We start from the raw sequence: 21,688 nt of genomic DNA on the forward strand, positions 1-21,688 counted from the left end.
TATTCCTTTTAAACATAAGAAAAACCTTTCTTACTGCAAGAGCGATCAAACATTGAGCAGGTTGCCAGAGAGGCCATGGTATTTCCATCCATGGAGATACTCCAAAGCTGATGGGATGTGGTCCCGAGCAACCTGCAGTGGGCGATGCTGCTCTGAGTGGGGTCTGGACCCACCTTCCTTCCTCAGCTGTCCTCTGGTTCTCCCGCTCTGGGAAACGACAGCGAACTGGGTGCAGGAACGTGCATACATTGCCACTGAGGTGACCACAAGAGGGAACTTTCACGGATTGGCCAATATACTTCAAAAAAGAAAGCTGCTTTTAATGCTTTTAATGACAGCATCTTAAATTTTATTATGCTGAACTGAGCAGTTCTTACAAAGTTCTTACATTTACTCTTTTTACAAAAAATGGTAAATTCAAAATCTAATTTCCTCCCTCACATTATAAAACACTCTAGATCTCTATTTTCATAAGTTCCAATTTTTCCCATTAGAAATTTCAGTGAAAATAAAGGCATCTAAAAATACTGAAATTGTATAAAGTATTATTTTAAATGGACAAAAAAAAAGTTTTTTTTTCTTTTTCTCCTAACACTTACTTGCATTTAATATTACACAGAAGTAACACTGACATTGAATGGATTTAGTCTCCTTAACATAATATTTGTTTGAGTTTAATTAGCATGGCTAAAGAATAATCTTAGGAACTGTTTGTTGTTTCCATCGGAGGCATGTTTCCCTCATGGAAGTGGCATCTTGGAGTTGCAGACTAAAGCACAGAGATGAGAGAGGCACGCTCTCTGGTACATGAACAAGACAGTCTGAACATGTATCTGTCTTGTGCAGACAGATAGCAAGTGCCTCTGTCTCTCTTATGGCAACCAAATAAAGTTGTCAAAATTATTTTTAAGTAATGATAAGGTATCGAAACCAAATACGGTATAGGAAAACATAGATATATATCAGCATTTAAAATGTATATACTGCTGAGCATTTTTACTGTCATTTCTTTAAGAAAAGCAGATCTAATTAGCCGTATCTCTAAAGTGCATACCTAGCATTTTTATTATGTATTATAACATTTTGCTTAGAGTTGACATTTTTATTCTGACAAGCACTGTCTGGAGAGCTCTCAATAAATAATACATTTACACTTTTCAGTAAATAAGCACTGGACACAAATCGTTATCCTTACTTACAGCTGCCCCTCTCTAATAGTGCTTTTACAAGTAAGGTGACTATTCAGTCTAATGCAATACTCTCAGTGCTGGAAAGAAATTTTCATTCATTACCCCAGTCACAGCACTTAAAGCACTTTTAGACCTGGCTGCAAAACAGCAGGAATGGCAAAGTAAATAAGACTAACTAAAACTAAAGTTCATCACCAAAGAAATCTGAGGTCATTCACCCTGCAGAACTTGAAAAGACAATGACATACAAGATCGGCCATATCCGAGTCCTACCTTTTCCTCATTTTTTTTTTTATGTTTACCTTGGCAACATAAGGAAGGGAAGCATTGCTATCCAGTTCCTACTGTTAATCTGATGACTAGGAAAAGTAGTTCAATTCCTATTTTAAACCATGATCTGATCATAACGCCTGTGTCACAGTACATGAGAAACCAATGAAGTCTAAATTTATTTATCTGCTGCCAAGATCACGCAACTGAAGCAACTTGTCATATTTTTACAGCTATTTAATCTCTTGCATTCTTCATCACAGAGCCCAATGTTATGTGTACCCATTCATATTGGACTTGCCTTTCTTATGGTCCAAAGGAAAAAGTTGTCTCTTAGCTATGTTTCTTTATAATGTCTTCATGATTCTCATAACATACAAAGAGTGTAAAGATAGCAGAACTTACACCACATCTTAAAAGGAGACAAAAAGGTGGATAAGCATACTGTAGAAAATTATATAAAATGTAACAATGAGACAACTTATCACACAGTAAAAAAAATTAATTAAATCGTGTCCAGGATTGAGAGGTACAGTGGGATTAAAGGAAAAGATGAGATGAGTCCTGAAGGACATTGGAAAATACAATCACTGGGGAGAAACTGGTTGTAATGGCCAGCAGATGCTGGCATTGAGAAGATCCCAGCCTGTTTCAGTTTAATCTGTCCCTGTCTACAAGACTAGCTTGTAACTCAAGTTCAGAGACAATGAGGAAATGCTGAAAGTCCATCTGTACTAATGAAAATGATTTTACTCATCTCAGATACTCAGGGCAGAATAAAGACATTTCCCCAATGAAATGGGAACATCTGAAAATGGTGATAGAAAATATGCCCAAAAATACTTTAGAGAGTTAGAAGTTAGCTAAAAGGGATGTCCCAGTCTTCAAAATTGAGACCTGGATTTCAGACTCTCCCCACATTAGGATTCAAGCTATGATCAGCTCTGTGAATTAGCAAAAGCAACAGTTTTGTAGAGGTGCAGAGGTACAATTCTTCAACAAGAAAACAACCTGTACCAGGAAACAGAACTTCCATAAAAGTAGAATCTTAACAAAATGCCATAGATCTTACATCTAGATACTGCCTGATAGCAACCAAGGTTTGTTTTTGCCTGACAGGTCCACATGCAGCTATCTCCACTCGACTTCTAGCAGATCTTGTTATGAAAAATGCTACCATCACACTCACCACGTTTTTGTTAATGATCCTGAATTAGGACTACAAACTGAAGGGACATGAAAACTGTAATAGCTTTTAACAAAAAAGATGGTCTCCATCATCTACTGATTTACTCATACAGATCTCATTCTTCGTATTACCTATGTAAAAACCTGCTCTGTTCCCCATTTCTGTGTCACAATCAAATTTTGCAAACAAAGAAAACCAAAAGGAAACTTTCAAATGTAGTATGAGATATGCTGAAAAATGCTGAAGAATTATTATACTGAATCCACACACAGTCTGTGATTAATGACCAGGTACTCAAATGCTACAGTACTGAGCAGGACTATATTGTAGACAGCCAGACAATAAAAGTGAAGGTGGAAGGATGACAACATGTTCCAATTTCTTAAATAAAATCTGTGATATAACATTTAATCATGAAGCAGTACTCTGAAAGACTTGAAGGATATAAGACAGGACATAATCAAAAATGCATATATTCTCACATACCTAGAAGGATAAATAAAAATATGAGACAAATTATTAATGACCAGATAGTGTGAGATTACACAAGCTGTATCTGCCTTTGGAAGAAAAAGTGACCTAAACATATGTTGGGTTATAAATGTCATTAAAGCAAGTTCCTTAAGTTATTTCTGCTTCAAACAAGAATACATTTTTGATTGAAAAAGCAAGCAATTCAGATAGAAAGGAAGTAGGCTGCATCATCTTTTAGTTACCAGGGAACTAACCTTAGAAACCACTTTCTTTGCAGTAATGTTCCCAAATTACTTTAACCTATTAAGGCACTGAAATTAGCAGCACGTTTCAATAAATGAACTACTATAAATTTTTAAATCCATAAAGCTTCCCTAAATATTACATGAACAAAGGAATATATTTTTTCTAAAACAGAAACATAAATTGTGTGAAAAAGGAGTGACAAGTGTGATTTTACAAACATCGCTGAATGAGAAGAGAGAGAGAGGGAGTTGCATCTAATTATATGGTAGAGAGGTAAGCAAAAGCAGCCGTTTAGGAAAATGTGCCGCATCTCCCTCCTCTAACCCAATCTGACTCATCCATTCACTGCATGGACTTTGGGGCAGGGACCTTTTGAAAGCATGTTTGGAGTTTAACAGAAGAATTCCTGGGCCCCAGTCAGGACCCGGATGCTGCTACACACAGCTTCTGACAAAAAAATCAAGTTAAGCGGTATGCATTGCATTTCTCTATATACATAACCAATTGCAAAGTTGCTAACCAAACATGATTTTTAATAGTTAAAGAAGAAAAAAGAAGCATAATGAGCCTGGTACCAAGAAGATATGGCAAGGTTTACCAAAGAAGATGAAAAGACTTTGAAGAAGGTGTATTTTTTTTCACATCTAAAGGGTTTGTTTCTAGCTGAGAGGAATCCCTGTTGCCACTTCACAGTATTTCAGTATTTCATAGGTATTACAAGAAATAGAACAGTAATAGTAATTTATCACAAAAAAAAATAGAGCATATATATATATATATATATACACACACACACACATATAACGATTCATTTGAATAATCCTAATACAAAATCCCAGGAACACTTTTAAAACCCTGAAACAAACAAACAAAAAATATCTCTAGGCACCAAGAGAACTGGATAATAAAGACAGAGGTTTATAAATGCCAGGTGCATTAGGACAACCAGGGACTATGCCTTCTTCAGTGGAAAGTGTGGTTGTAGATCACACCTCAAGACAGATAATTTGAATTAAATCAACAGAACTTCTGAAAAACATTTAAAAATATTCATGGACCACAATAGCTCACTTCTAGACCTGATCCACAGAAGAGAACTCCTGACACATAAAGCCCTCAAAGATTATATGCTTCAAAGTATACAAGAAAACAAGAGTACATGCCTGAACTCAGTCTGTTCTCAGCTAGGGGAGGCTTAAAACAAAAAATACAAAATTGAAACTCTTCATTCAGTTAATATGATAGAGCACACACAGGTTCTGATAGAAAATAAAAAACCTGCATAAAATGACAGCTCAAATGGTTTATCGATATCCAGTTACAAAACACAGTATGTGATAGGTTTTTTTTTATTTCTCGGTGAAGTCAACAGGAAATGTGTACATATTTGTGCATGCAAAACCTGAGCATACTGTCCTTACTGACATGACAAAGATTTTGGGGGGAAATGTTAATCTAGTTTAAGTTAATATAAAAGAAACCCTTCAATTATTATTAACTAATGAAGCTCAAAGGAGGGAAAAAAAAAAAAAAAAGCACAGGAAAACAGAAAAAAAATGAAACCACTACTATAGAGTACTGTAGCAAGGTTTTCCCTATTGCATATAAAATGAATATCACATATGAATCCTTAATTTTTAATTTAGCCATCTTCAGACGTATTATGTATCTGTGTGAGTTACATATTTCCATCCATGGAGAGACAGTACAAACAGGTGCACATGACACGGAATACATGGGAATTTATGAATATACTGCTCTTTATATAGATGTTCATTATTCCAACATGCATACGTAAATATCTTTGATCTCTCTGAATGTTCAACTATGGTCTTCAAGGAGGAAACAAGAATGGGAAGCAGTTTATAAAAAGCTTGTGCTAGAATTCTGAGCTGAGCTTGGTTGAAAAATGATACTGTATACATTGCACAGAATCAAGGTCAAAAGTGAATTAGGAATCCAGGCCCAGAGTAATGAGGGCTTAGCACTTAGCAGAAATGACATGCCCAGTTTCCAGCCCAGAAGTGCCAGCTGACCTGCCAACCTAGCATTCCAGATCTGAAAGGGGGAAATCTGCTCTCCTAGCTACAGACAAGATATGTACTACTAATTATTGCTCGTAGAGGCTTATGATGAAGGACAGTGGGATAGTTGTCTGGAAGCCAATTCTTAGTCTAGAGTCCAGGCAGCCTGGCGACGTAAATCTGTCACGCAAAAGTAATATAAGCAATATTCTGAAAGAAACATCTTTCACTGAAGGTGTGTAGAAAGGGAGAGCAGCAGTCTGACCATACTATCTCACACGCTCTTCATTTGAATCTGTAAAGATTTTACTGGAGGATACTTCCAAGGAAAAATATCAGCAAAACAATCATTCTTCTTACAGAAAAACTCAGAAGAGAAATATATTGAAGTTATCCAAGAGGCTTGAGAGTCTAGTGTTGATTAAATTAGACACCTGTTCATTTCTGACCTCTTCTATCTTACGAGAACACATGTCAGCAAAGTCTTTACATACTCAAATTAACCCTAAATATTTGTAGCGTTTTTTTTCTTACGGTTAGAATTTTCTCATCAATTTTCTCATTTCCAACTCATTACAAATTAGGACATGGGAATGTTTTAATGTACAAAGCACGAAAATACTGGACCGTGAAGTCAAAAAACGTTGTTTATCCTGTGATGTAGGTAGTTTTCGTTCAAACTACAAATAACGCTGGAAACTGACCTAACATATATTCAACCCTGTATGAGGCGCTCATGTTCACAAGACATGACACTGGCTGAAGCACTATTATTAAAGAGAGATTAAAACAGCTGTACATTATGCTGAAGCACTCACTCTTTCCTTTACAAACAGACGGTCCTGGATTACAAGCAGCACTTGACCATTTAAATCACTACAACAACCAGATTTAACCAGCTGGGCCATATTCTCTTAGGCAATGCTTGCTGACCTCCTCAGTCACAGCTGCTCAGATGAAATTCTCATTAGACAACTTATTTTCAGAAGCTAAGGGACCCTGATTAAATATATCTGTTTAGACACAATAAAGTCTCTCAGTATGTATTTCTTTTTCCAATATTACGAGCTACAGCAGAGACCACAAGCAGAATATACAAGCATAAGAGATACCTAGCACTTGAAGGTGTACTGCAAAATATTTATGTATTTGACACCAGCAATTCATATTACTCAAATTCAGATACTATAGATGGACTAGAAAGTTCCAATAATTACTGTGAAAGAGACTTGTTACCGTACTCGCATAGGGGTTAGAGCAGATGATTGGAATTCTTGATTCTTTATTCCACTTCTAACTGTACAATTAACTTGACATACGACCTCATGTTAGCCCATTTCCCACAGCTACATCGATATTCATGGAGCTCCTCCCTGTAAAATGCTAACACAAACTAGTCATTTATTCAAAGGAGTGATACAGGATTTCAAGCCACACAAAATTTACGCAGTATTATACAGCAGGAATAGATATTTGTTCCCCATTACCTTCATTAAATCAATTATATTATGTTATCTATTTGCTCTAAAAATCAGCAGGTGTTTTTCAATTTGGGTAAGCAATTTTGTGACAGATCAAGACACCATACCATTTAAAGAAGAGAACCCCAAATGAACCTATTTTAAATGATAGGTGTTGAAGAGCATCATATATGATATATGTGCAATTAGGCTATTAATTAGCTAGTTTAAAATAGACTGTTAGATGGCAAAAACATATTCATAAGCTCAGACCTCATTTCTCCAACTGACTCAGTGCAGAGTCAGTTGCAGCACCCAGTCACAACAAAGATTAGAATCATAAAATAGGAATTATTTTTAAAATGTTATTTTATGCAAATCAAACACGTATGGAGAGCTTGCTTCTTTTTAATTCAGAGAAACTTCTAAATACTGAAATAGGTATTCAAATCTGTGACAAGAATTTTGGTATTTCTATCTACAAAAAACTTTAAAACCACTGTATTACCTAAGCATAAAATTCTGAAGAATTTCCAATCTTTGTATTATTATTTTTCCACATTAGCTTATATAGTACCAGTCAGACTTTCAATAATTATCTGGAGCGATGGAGGGTTGTTCTCTACCAAAATACTTGATAGATTTAGAAGAACTTAACATGTAGACACAATCAATTACCTTTGAACTTACAGAGAGAATTTAGAATAGTTTTCAAGTATATAGTGGCCCAAAAGAGGCAGGACTATTTTATAGATCAGAAATGACCTTTATGTCACAGCTAGTGAGAATATACAGCATGGAAGGCTTAGACTCAGTGAGAGGGACCTCTTTGCTGTGCACATACCTCTCTTAAATCATCTAGCGTATACTAATACTAAGGAAGTGCAGAAAACTCTCAATGAAAATAAGCTACAAAATGCTTGAATTCTTACTATGATACTCTTTTTAAAGCTTTTGATGCACATTTTTATTAGCACACCATTCAGTACACCCCTGGAGAAGTTTTAGCAGTGGTGTCACTATAATCAACAGCAACTTGTATACACCCGCAGCAAAGTATGAGCCAAGACCTTTGATTAGCATGGAGTGTTGAACGACTGTTACTGACTGTAAAAAACAACTTTGCCAAAGTAACATTTAAATAGTTTTCCCAGTCCAACCACCAAATCTAAGAAAGCAATTTTTAAAAGAGTGATCTTTACAGCTGAAAACAGACAGATGGTAGTAAAGAATCTGGGACGTTCTCTCTTTAGAGATGTTTCACCAGCTTCAGAAAGGACACCTATAGAACACATTTATCTATGTGCTGGCATTTAACAATTGTGCCAAGAAATTTGAAAGCATACTTCCATCCCTACATGATTTCATTCCATATTTAAACATATTATTGTTTCAGTATCAAGAAGTGAAATCTACTTCACCAAGTGAAGCCAACGGATCCTAACATGCACCATTTGAAGGCTGTGACCAGATCATGAAGCTGAGGATAGCTGAGATCATACTGAACTCATTCATATTTCAAAGAAAAAGAGAGATCACACAGTGCCAGTGCCTTGTGGATCTATTACACTACTAATATTCCTCCTGGGATATTTCTAATGCCACAAAACAACACTGGCAAAATAACAGAATCCCCACAGATGCCTTCGTATTTGTATATCTATTTCAGAGCCTTTTGCTCCCAGACCTTCCCTGGTTCAAACTCATGTATGAACTCACACACCATAAGATATTGTTGCAGAAGCAAATAAGACTTCATTCTACTTGACGTGGTGAGAGAATTTCATGTTGGGCCCTGACCTTGTGCACATATATGCTGATGAACTCATTCTCCAATTCAGTTTAGTATCTACCAAGAAAAACATCTTAGCAAAGTTGATGAGAATATCGGAATAAGGACTGAATATATAAACTGCCTTACAGCTCCAAGGTTTGTCCTCATTTTTAAAAGATGTAACAATATCTGAGCAGACTGTAAAAAAGAAAAAATAAAAATAAAAAGATTTCTTCGGCTGCAGATCTAGATATATAGGTCAGAACTAGGTACTCCTCACACTTAAAGCTGTTTCCCATTCTCCTGGCCACAGATACTGGGTCATTCAGGTGATAAAAGATGAGAATTTTTAAGGCACAATAAAACAGTTCATGTTTTATTCATTCCTATTGTTTAAAATAAACATTTGTCTTTGAAAGAAAAAGATCAAATACCACTGAAAAACATCCCTCACAACTCTACAACCAGTTAAGAATTCATCATAACCTCTCAAGTAAGTGTTTTTATCTAAACCAACATTCTTGCTTCTACTTACAGACAACCAACACAATTTAGAAAGTTTTATAAAACAGACATATTGGTCTAAAATCCCTAATGGATCTCAAACTACCATTGCCATGGTAACCCGTGAATAACTTTATCCTAGTCTTTGCCAATTATGCAGTTTGCTGGCTCTTGATACCCAACACATTCCTTATGCCATAAAATTTGTAGGGTGTGGGGAAACTGTATCAGTCTTATCCAACACATACCCTCTTGCTCAGTCCTGGTCATTTCTTCTAGTTTCTTCTGCTTCAGTGTGTCCACCACATCTGCAAGGCTTCCTTTGCGGCGCTCTGGCGTTCCAAAATTAACACTGGTCATTAGCTCACTGCGGTCACGACTTCCTTCGTCGGGCTTGTGTGGTGAGGTAGAGGTATTTCGGAAGGAATATAGGGAACATAACTTATTACTCTCTGATTCCTGCAAAGAAACAACATAATGTCAAAATATAAGCTACTCTCTTACATCAGAAGGATTGCAGGTTGCAGTTGAAAGCAGTATTTATTAGTTTGTCACGCTAACGATGCTACACGTATCCTCCATTTTCTAAAACATGCATTATGATTTGAATTTCTCAGTCTCAGTGCCTGACAGGAATCTCTTTTTCCTTAAAGCCAGTCCTCTCCAGGCTTCTGCTTATTGTATTTCATACCTGAGATACTCATCAAGGATTTTGCTTGTCAGAAACAAGCCACTTCAACATTTTTTCAATGAACGTGTTCAGATTTTGCAGTTTTATTTAGTGTCTTAAGTAAGGGCATTACAGAAAGCACTGAGAGAGAAAACACAGACAAGGACAAATAATTTTTGGATGGATCCTAAGCTAACAGAAAACAACAAAATTTAAAATTTCAAGAAGAGTTAGGGAATGACTGAAAAGCAAGGAAAATCATTTGAATATACTTAACAGTTAAACAGGGCTGGTGGTACGTGTCTATCTGTGCTCATTTACTGCTCTTTAGATCATATACTCATCTTAAAGAATGAAGGTTATATTGGTTCTAATATACAAAAGTAGATGTTATTTTCCAGACTAATAAGGACAAGAATGAAAAAACAGATGAGTTTGTGACAGAATAAGTCACGTATGCTGTAGCAGGACTACATGCATCAGAAAATGTATTTTATGGCCAAAAACAGAAGGAAGTTACATAGCCAAATAAAAGAGAAGGAAAACAGGTTCACCTCCCTTTACAATAGATAACATAGTATTTGAGCTATAAACTAAACAGAAAAGCATAAAAAAGGAACCAGTAATGTCCAAGTCTTGTCAGTTTTGCAATATCACCGAACAGTTGAGCCCTACATGAACTTCTCTCCCTCAGACTCCTTATCCTCTCAACCACAGGCATTTGCTGCATCTCTGCTTCCACTCTTTCAGCTAAAACAGCACAAGTTCTTCAATTTGCCCTTAAAAACTCAACCACAGGAATTTCTCACACAGTTCTCTTTCCAAAATTATTCTAATTACAATTTTTAATAATATCAGACTAGGAATGCTAAAAAAAACTGGGGTAAAAAAACATCAAACTTTTTTGTTTATAGAAAGCTTAGTATTGTCAGTGGATATATTAAATGTCCTAAAACAGACTTTCATTGAAATTAAAGACTAATAATAATAGCAGCAATATATTTAAGAATTAAGAGACAAATTAATAGTTCTATCAAAAATCATTCTCCCAACACATAGTGTTCTCTAGAAACGATAATATTCTTATTCCTCTATGAGCTGAGAATACCCATCTACAGAGCGCTGAAGAAACATGTGTTGGGAAAAGTCCCAGGTGAAACAAGGTCTGAAGAAAGATGGACTAGAAAGCATTAACCATTGGCAATAATGACATACATAAATCTTTGCTTCAGTCTTGAACAGATTATGAAGTGGCTGTGCAATATTGCAGAAGAAGCTCACAAACAATGAGCAAGTGTAACTAAGGGCTGCGGACTGCACAGAAGGCGGTGGTGACAAATCGTCATCAAGCACAGCAGTATATGATCTGCACAGCACTATTATTGCTGTTCAGGAAGGAGGAAGTATTTGCTAGTGATGTTGAAAATGCATTTATTTGCTAAAACAAAAAACTAGAAGACAACGCTGTAGTATCTGAGCAGTAGCAGCACTCTTGTCAACACAGCAGTAGTGAAAGAAATTACATAACCCCAGACAGGTGACATGGAACAAAATCTTTAACTTAATTTTTTCAGCTGTCAAGCATTAAAGAATTTGTCATCCCATCCACTTGTATTCATTAAAAACTCAGATATCACACAGAACAATGATAGCTTAGATGACTTGGTACAGATCTCAATTTATTTAGTTGCCCTTAGAAAAGGGAGGTTTAACTTCAATAATGCAAGGTAGTTTTTGGAAACTATTCTTAAACCTTATTCTAAGTTACAGTGGAGATGAAAAAAGCATCTTCTAACATTTTTCAAATATAAAACTTGAATTTTCTATATGTTTCCTCAATGAATTAATACCATATAACATAGCATTTTATGCCTCTGAAGACTACACCATAAGAGCATCTTAGTAATTTGAAAGGACTTAGTTCTCAGGAAACCAACATCCTCTTACAGTACATGAAGCATATCCATCAGGCTCAATGGAGTTTTTTAATCATGCTCTCAGTGAGGGACACTAAATCCATTGTTTAGGCTGGAGAAAGGAAGATAAGGCTACTCTGTGGAGCAAGTAGAATTGACTGAATGTTCTTCCTCCTGAAAACCTATCCTCTCTCTAATCTGGATGCATACACGGTGCAGCACAATGTTCCTTCATTGATAATGCAAGACTCTCCAAACCCTGCCTCCATTAGGAAGCACACATACACTTCTTTTTCTTGCCCCAAAGACTGAAATGTCCCTAATGAAGACGAGTCAAGTTTAAACTCCACGAAAATAATGAACATTTATGGAATTGAGGCCAAATGATAATCTCAGAAAGAATGAGGATCTGCTCAACTAACAGTATATTATATTGTCACTTTTGTGGGTAATTAAAATGTAGAACAAAAAAAAAAAAAAAAAAAGAAAAGAAAGGCGAAAGGTATCCCTGCTATTTTCTGTTCTGTTTGGCTCTGCAGCTGTATCATTGGGATCACTAAATGGCTGTTATATTTGAGGTGTATTATGTGAATTGGCACTCCTAAGAAACCCAGCAAGGACGACTTTCTGAGCCCCATTTTTTCTGAAATCAGAAATGGTTAAAAAAGAGTGGCAGGTGATTTAACAGAAGAACTGCATAAACTGAAAGTCATTCAAGGGTTAAAACGGGCAAATGGAAAAACTGTAGACCAGTCCAGTGTAAATACTTTATCTAATAATAGCAGAACTCAGCTAGAAAAATATAAATCAGCTGCATGCACAAGTATCTACGTGAAACAAAACAATTTCCATGTATTCTATGATTCTAGATAAATTTGTGAAAAATCTACAAATAAAATGTAGCAAAAATGAAACATTAAAAAGGCTTCAGAAGGAATTTTATAGCTACCCAATCAGAATAGATACTCTTACTCCTATGTATCTACTGTTGGCAGCTTTCTTTTTTATTCCAATCACATGAACAGGTTATACTAATTTCACATTCATGGCAAACCAGATATACCAAAAAACAATAAGGCAATTTCCATTATATTGTCTCTAAAAAGGTGACCCTGTAGGTGTTACTGCAACTTTCTATTTGTTCAAAATCAAATAAAAGTTACAGCAAAGTTATGAAGGATTTTAATTTCCTTGGTGAATCAAATAATCTTTCATGGACCAACTTATGTCCCAGCACTCACGTGCATGACCAAAAGTGCGACCATGACATACATAAGATGTAGGCCTGGCTATCACAAATTCATCTGAATGGACACCGAAAAGCAGCATACCTCCTAATGTAACTGGAAAAACATCCCTATGGCCCAGGAATCCTCAGAAAAGAGACTAGTAGATTGTATATGTTGTCTGGGAGTAGCTCTTCTCCACAAGCTGTTTATTGCTTCTCTTGCTTTAATGCATAAAGTACTATCACTAGAAAATCTGGAATCCAGAATGGAAAAGGACCACTATGCTTATTACCATAGAATAAGAAAATAAATTCATGGTTAGGAAAGGGGAACCTAGGTTGTTTGGCTTTTGTTTATATGTTAATATGAAGGATTCAATAACAGAAAAGATCCTATTCTTGAGAAGCTTAAGGAAGCCACCTTTTACATAATGAGACTGCTCCATTTCATTTGACCTGAAGCTTGGAAAGAAAGGATGCTATCAAAGGTATTTTTCATATGTGTGTTTTTGTTTTATTTTATTTTTCCCAAAAGCACGGAAGAAGAGGTACAGCTAAGTAAAATGTCTAGCCAATATCAACTCGAATGCTTTCATTTTGCAAAACCCAGCTAAGCAATCCATCAGCAGATATGAAAATTCTCCATACAAGTCCACTTTTCTCAGCATAACTGATGACAGGAAAATAGCCCAGAAAATATCTGATTGATATGAATATCCGCTTAATTTACCTGGACATAATCTGGTGCCCAGATTCATCCCATATCTACATAAGACATTAGACAACTGGGACGTCCCTGTATTCTCTGTTTAAAATCCACGTACTCCTACTAAAAGTCTTTTTAAATCTAAAATTGAAATGATACCTTCAACTCATGACAGTACCTTTAAAAAGTGCATTTTCTGAGGTATGCTATTCTTACTGATTTCTGTGATTCCTATGTTAGGAGAGGTAAAAAAGCAAAATACAATAAAATAAGGTAAATAGCAAACATACTACCTATGGATAAAATATTTACCACACGACATTTTTCACCCAACATTGCTGAAATTCATTCACAGCAAACCCTATCTTTTTTTTTTTTCCTGACTACATTAGAATTAATTTCCAAACAAGAAATAAAACAATATTGACATATTAATAAAGTGGCAGTATCAAAAGAATATACCCTGCTGAAGCAAGAAGCATATTTTACTTCCAATAAGAAAGATACGCATAGAAAAAAAGAAATTTAAGAAAGAACATGTTTGTAAAATGTTGAGTTTAGTCCTAAAAAAGTGTTGTTCTTGGCAAAAGTATCACTTACGACAGATAGCGTAGCAAAGTGGGTCCTTCTCAGCTTGATCCAAAGTGACATCTGCTGTGGATTGCTCAGGGTCCCATACCTTTGCTAGACTTATAAAATTATCCTCTCACTCATAAAGTTATTGGGTAATTGTAGAACAACCGTTTATGCCCGTACCAGAATACACAGGGGTATTGCAAACGGGTTTTCACCCACCACAGTGGTGGCATTTCAGGACTAACCCTTACTAATTGACAACTAAAAAAAATATAAATAAAAAATAAAAAATTAAAAATTAAAACAGATTATGGTAGCATAAATTTGACTGTTTACAAAAAAGAAAAGTATGATGATTTTATATCTTAGGCTTTCTTCTTTGCCTTGTGTCAGATTTAAGTATGTGTCAAGTTGAAAAGACATTTATTTGCAAGGATGACTAAAATTGAAAATCTTGCTGTCCAGCATTTTAAGCCAGAAACTCTGCCTGGACCACTATTCCAGCTGCTTACTATTCAGCAGGGACAAAATTGAGTCTATTTTTGAAATGTGGGTTTTTAGTATTAAGGTAGATAAAGGACATTCTTCCTGTATACATTTTCTTGCCAGCCTATCAACCCAGACAAAATTTTATTATGGATCATTCAACCCACTGTGCTCAGTGTTTTGACAAAATGTCCTTATTATAACAGATTAAACACCTATTTATAGCCATTAAAATTTAAAGATTAGGTTTCAAAATTAAGAAAATGGAGAAAAATGCTCAAAAGACTTAAAATCAGAAATCTGAGAGGCATGACTACTACAATACCATGCACGGCTCACTCAGGGATAGGTAGCCAGCACAAGAAATCACACTTTTACTTACACCTAAGACCCCCACTTATCCTCCTACTCCTATGTCAATATGAAAACAACTTTAAGATTTCCAGTACCATACAGTGAAAGCTGTGCCTATCCTTGGCCTTTTCGTGTTTTTTGTTGTTGTTGCTGTTGTTTTTTTGTTGTTGTTTTTGTGTTGTTGTTTTTTTCTTAAGGGCAGCGTTCTTCTTCAAGCTCAAGTTTACTTTCAGTATAGGTGGTTCAACATAAGTATTCTTGTATTTACTTATCAGCTTTCCAAGCTGTGTGCTGTAGATCATGAGTGGCCTCTCGGCCATTCCCTTTGGAGCTTCTGTGAATGGCTCAAAGTACAGTTTTACTAACAGCAGAAACTATTGTGAATAATTGCAAACAATAGCCTAGTATAAATGAAGATGGGGACTCTCTCTGCCCACATATATGGTATTTTCTTCACACTCTGTTATAGTTCCTTTAAAACTGTTACATTAAGATAATATGTATAAATATTCTGGCATGCCTCTTACGCTGAGTAAATGATATTTTAGCATGCACATTCACTAAATTTCAACTGTTACACTGGTTTGATTCTTAAAGAAGATAGCTGTTTCGTTTCTGTGCAAGTGAAGGAAACTTCTTATGCTTCTCTAGATAGTTTCTGTTAAAAATGATTGAACAAATCATAATTTTATTGTTAGTGTAAAAAATGTATTTTCTTGTGTATTTAGATTCTTACAGCTTCAGACAAATGAGGGAGTACTGCTGTAAGCAATATAAATAAGGGCGTTAAAAGTTGACCCTATATTTTTCATATCGGGAAGCTAATGTTCATAGCAGTGTCTACAAACCTAATCATGAGACAAATTGTGACAACTTCTGTGAAACCCTTTCACTTCCAAAACAGAGCAAACACACAAAATGAGAGTTCCACAGGTGAAAGGCTGTAGGCTGGAACCATTCACATAGGCTAGAGCATTCTTGCTCCTTCCCCTGAATGGCCAAAGTACAAATGAATCCTGCATTTGGGGGCTGAGATGCAGAAATCTCAATCTGGGGACTCCACATCAGGGCTTTTTTGCAGTCAGGCATGGGACAGATCTCTCTTTGGCATCCTGGTGAGGGCTAAGCACAGACCAACACAGACTCTAGTCAGGAGCCTTAGAAGGGGCGAGTGCAGGAAGCTGTGGATTCTAATAAAGAGACATCACTGACTCTTTACCGTGGCATTTATGTTCTGTGCAGGGAGCACAGCTTCTGTCTCAAAGAGAGATGCTTTCTGAAGGTGATAAAAGAGGAAAACTTGGGAATTGAAACTGTGGTCTGTACAAAAGCAGGGTCATAGTGTTAGTTAGCAATTTAAGAATAATTACCGTCAAACTTTGATTGAAAGCTGACAACTGTAATCCTACTCAATAGCCAGACAGAGAACCGTTTCTGTAAGAGCTCAGCTGAAATCACAGGATGAATAGCCAAGAAGAAGCAGAAAGCAAATATTACTAACATAAAATGTGTTAGCCGAATTGCTTATTTCCATGTGGATGAGGCTTTTCTGTTATAAATGGATATTTATCTGTCTCTGCATTGAATGGGACACATGTAAACACCCCAGGAAAGCTGGATATCCAGAGTGGTTTTTATTCCAAGTACTAGAGGCATGCTGGCACTTGGAACTAGTCTGGAGTTAACATATAATGAAAGCAAATGTTTACAAAATCATTTCCAATCACTATATTAAATAAGGTTTCCCATTTTGATGAATTTAATTAAATAGAATTAAGAGAAATTAAAAATCTAAGTGATCATTTCCAATTCTTATCTGCTTAAAAAATAAAATAAAATAAAATAAAATAAAATAAAATAAAATAAAAAGTTTTATTAAGGAAGATTTATTTAAATTGAAGGCTTGAGAATGACTGCTATGAGCTACTGAGAGAACATCATTTGTAAAGTCTCAGAAAATTATGCTAGTGGGAGGGCAAATGGCAAGTAATGGAATAAAACCTCAAGTCTTTAACTCAGCATTTACTCTGATAAAGCTTACACTGATTTCACCGCCAGAGCATAGGTTGAATACAACCTGTAAAAGGCTTGCATTTTACCTTTTATACTCATCTAAAACCTCATTAAGAATGAATACAACATCAAACACTAGCTTTAGGCCAAGTAAGGATATGCTAAAAGAAAAAAAAGAGAGAGAGAGAGAGAAAAATCACTTACATTAGAGAAAAGGTTTAAAAGTGGCATGACAAGATAATCAAGCATACACTAAATGCACTTGGCCTTATGAATAGGCCACTGCAAGACTAGATACCTGTTTGGAAGGAATAGGCACAAAATTTTGTTTGATGTAAAATACGGCCACTTAATTGCTGCAATCCCAAACTCAGCTGTTGGAACAAACCAAATGAATCCAGACATACCTGCTTTTTGGTAGAGTGATTTCAGAAAGTCACATTTTTCAATGATGTAACCTAAAGCCTTCTCTTCACAATTGAGAAAATCTCTGAAAAATGTTGTCAGGCATTTTGCTCCCATTCCAGAACAGAAAATCACCTCAAAATTGTTAAATACAATGACCAATCATTTTTATATGGCAATCAACTCACTGACAAATTATATGCATAAACTCATGTGTCCTTTTGCAAGAGTTAAATGCTAAGGATTTCCTTAATCACCCAACAACCATATATTTTAAGCTTTAACTCCCTGTGTTTAGGCTTAATTGTAAGACAAAACAATATTGAGATTTTATGCCCTGGACTTTGGTCAAATGCCTGTATTAAGGAAAAATAATGGAAGAACCATTTGCAGAATGAGTATTTAGACTTTTATTTTCATCTAAATTGAAACTGAAGATGCATTGTGATCAGTCCCAGCTGATTAGCACTGTTTACCTTTTCGGTAAATAAAGACACACACTTTGTGATGTATGCTGCCAGAAGCTGCCAAATTAAACAAGGATTGTGTGGCTTGGATATTCCAGACCACTTTGTATATATCCAACATCCTCCTATTAGGTCCTCTTCGTTGTCCAACTTATAACTAGATCTATTGTAAATATCAGAATAAAATTTGTATTTATGTTTTCAGCAATATCAAATGCACATGGAAATCCTTCTCTGTATATAGTTACATGACATGTATTATATGCTTTATGTTTCCCTTTTAGCATTTGCAGAGGAATGCATACAGGAAACCAGCCTGCTGCAAAGAGTACTTGTATTTCTTTAAGGTAAACACTGATGAAACATTTGGAAGATTGAAATAAAAACAAGACATTTATGAGACATAAAGGTATCACATAAAACTGTTGTGAATTAGAATAACATTGGCTGAACCCCAGAACAGATAATCCTTATAAACATGCAAGAATGTTGTAAACTGTATATGAATGTCAGTGATACACTACATTAAGAGATTCATATTACACTTGGTGCTGTGTAAGTCTCAGTCAGTGGATTTTTCACGGCCTCTAAGATTAAAACAAATATAAGTAGTATTTTTCCTTCCTCCATGAAGACATTTTATGTACACAGTTTTATTATGCTGAACAAAGATACCAAAGTCTGTTTTTTCTTGAGCTGTCAAAGTACAAAAGAAATGCAAAAAGTCCTTGCACAGATGTAGTAAAGTGCTGGATTTTATCTTTTGGCAGGTGCTCAATATGCAGCCCACATAATCACATGTTAATGACTGGAGTGTGTTAATCAGCATGCATACCTGATTCCTTCTTGCCCAAGGAAAGAATTTAACAATTTAGAGCGAGTTAATGCTTCTACTTTTGAAAAAATTCATGTCAATATACAGAACTGAATCAAAAACTTTTCAGAAATTGCTTTATATAAAATGGAAACGATAAAATAAGTGAACCGAATAAAATGTTTACAGGTCTAGATAGACATAAACTACAAGTCTTTTGTGAAGAATTCAGGTGATGATTAATTCTATTCAAACACAATTCACCCCAGAATATACTGAAATGTTTAAAACAGACCTTGTATTTGAAAACAAAAATAAGTTACGCATCGTCAAAATGAAAATACAAAAAGGGAAAATTACTTGATTCTTCCTCTTCAAAAAAAGTTAATTTTGTATTTCAGCAGCCCCATTAAGCACACTATCCTGCACACTTTTAGGGAATTGCTTTATTGTTTTTAATACAAAAGGTAAACATCTTTTTGTGCTCAAGCTACTACAACAGTCCTTAATCTTTCCAGCCTTCAGATGTGCTTAAAATTACAGTTGTTGGTAGTCCTAATAAAGTTGAGTTAAGCATATACCCGAATGCTTTTTGAATCAAAACTATCTGCTTGAAAAAGAAAGAAAAAAAACACATTCCATCTTTTCTGCAATATTTTTGTCATTGAAATCTATTTTATGAAAAAACAAAATATCATATCATGTTTTTTCACACCCTTGAGATTCAGCCAAAACTTTGTACCCCTGCAATTATATATGTATTTATCTCTTTATATAAGTATTTATCTCTTTAGTTAGATAAAAATTGCAATGCACTACCTGTCATCCAGAAATAGTATCACAAAGCACAGTAGAATTGCTTTAAATCATCACAAAACTCTGATTTGTACATGCAAGTAACAGCTGCATGAGCAATTCAGCAGATACAGAATTGCCAGAGTTTAGGGCATTTATCTTTGACGCATTTTATATGCATTTATATCATATTTATATGATGCATTTTATCCAGCCCATAGATGAAATAAAAATAAAATTTCAAAACATGTAATTGTATCTGTAACTTTTAAGAATTTGAGGCCACGAAATGTATATAACAACAAATTCACAGTATAGCATGTGTAAACATTTTTCACTAATCTTTCCTAAAAAAATGAGTTTACTTTCCTTAAAAGGAAGATCTTTCAAGGATAGCAAGGATGCAGGGCAGGAGAAGCGACAGGATTCTGCGTGTCTTATTGTAGACAGTAAGCACTGAAACATCAGGACCTGCAGAACACCACCTATTTCTGCTTTTCTGATGCAATAGTTTTGCTAAAGCTATATAAAGGTAAATTTAATACTTGGTGATTTAAAATTATTTTAAAAGTAACCAATAAAAATCTCTTTTCCTCCTGCATATACAAATTTGCTATTAGTATTGCTGAGATGGATGTGCAGATACAGTGGAAAAGTAGCAAGCTTTTCACTTTTTTGGCAAGAATTCAGCAGAAGATAGAGACTGAATAAAATTATGAAATATATGTCAATATTCCCATTTGACATAAAATCCAATGAGAGAAATTTCTAAACCCAAAGGTTTTCTGAATTATGTTAAAAATATATGGGGAAATGTAGCATATATTTGAAGGTAATTAACTTGTATGTGTCTCTGTGTGTGTTTTTCCTTGGTCACAGGGAAATAACACCCATCCTTTAGACCTGCAGATGGTTCCTCTTAACAGTCTCTCACTGCATCACTTCATGTAATGGTAGAGCAAAAAGCTGGGGATGCCTTCATTCTGTGCATGCACACACAGTCTATCTACAGCCTGTGGTGGTGGGCAGGGGAGGAACACTGGTGAGAAAAGAAAAGGGCATCCACTGCTCACATACAATGATCCTCCCAGGCCCTGTGAGTTCTTCTGCAATTCTGCCTGTTACCAGGTTGTTATAGTGGGATCAGGGATGGGAACGGAATTTGCCTCTCTCTTCTTTTTACTGTTTCAGGCGGGGAAAAAAAAAAAAGTAATATGGAGGAAAATTCGAGATTTCACTAGGTTAAAGCTGCTTAAATTCATTGTTCAAAAGAAGGCTCACAACTAGCCTTTACAACCATGGCAACACACCACCCTGTTCCTCAAAGTGGATTAAATCAATTGTCCATCTAATTTTGCAGCTTGCTGTTAGCAATGCTTTCTCCCAATAATTTAAAGCAAAAACTAAAAATAAAAAATAACTTTATAATTTACCTCAGAAACTGTGCAGGGCTCTGTAAGAAGATGGGGACCATTCCTAGTTCTCCAGTGAACAGAGGACAAATTACGATTCTCTATTTCTTTACATAACTAACAATAAACATTATTAGGACACAACAATTCAGTTACTATTAAAATTAGCAAAAATAAGTTCTGTTGGCTTTCCGTTCTCATCCTCTCTCAGACTGTTCCCCCAAGAGAGACAGCTTTTGGATACAATTCATAAAGTTTGGCTGCATTTCCTGCCTGCTACTCACTGTCCACGGTAGAAGACAGCAGAGTTTCCTCCCTGTTATCTTGGTACCACTTTGCCCTCTTCCCTACAGTTTACTGCAGAAAAAAAATGATACGTCTTTAACCTTAAACAGAATTTATTTTCTAGCAGATCTACAGGCAGCAATAAACACCCGTATGTCCAGGTACTTTTATATTAAGTTATAGTTAGAAATATACATATAAACCTTTCAGCTCAGCAATATGAAATTACAGGCCCAAATCTTTCATCTGTTTTTTCTCCCCACTGTAACATCAAATTGGCTGGTGATACGATACTCATAGTGTAAGTCATTACAGGTCTGACGTTACAGTTGTTACACATTGCTGAATCTGTCAAATGAAAAGGGAGCACAAAGGGAATTTCCAAATGCAGCTGCTATTTCCCATTTGTTAAATCCTTTTATTACACCAT

General features: G+C 35.5%; 1 protein-coding gene across 1 annotated transcript in view; it reads right to left on the minus strand.

The window, feature by feature from the left end:
* The window catches only part of SOX6 (SRY-box transcription factor 6), a 245,401-nt gene that overhangs the window by 205,471 nt on the left and 18,242 nt on the right, over window positions 1-21,688 (minus strand). Inside the window, exon 3 of the mRNA XM_050711088.1 lies at window positions 9,380-9,590. Coding sequence (XP_050567045.1) covers window positions 9,380-9,590 — 211 coding nt within the window. The remainder of the gene's footprint in view (window positions 1-9,379; window positions 9,591-21,688) is intronic.

This window comes from Cygnus atratus, chromosome 5, assembly GCF_013377495.2.
Source record: "Cygnus atratus isolate AKBS03 ecotype Queensland, Australia chromosome 5, CAtr_DNAZoo_HiC_assembly, whole genome shotgun sequence".
Classification (NCBI taxonomy): Eukaryota; Metazoa; Chordata; class Aves; order Anseriformes; family Anatidae; genus Cygnus; species Cygnus atratus.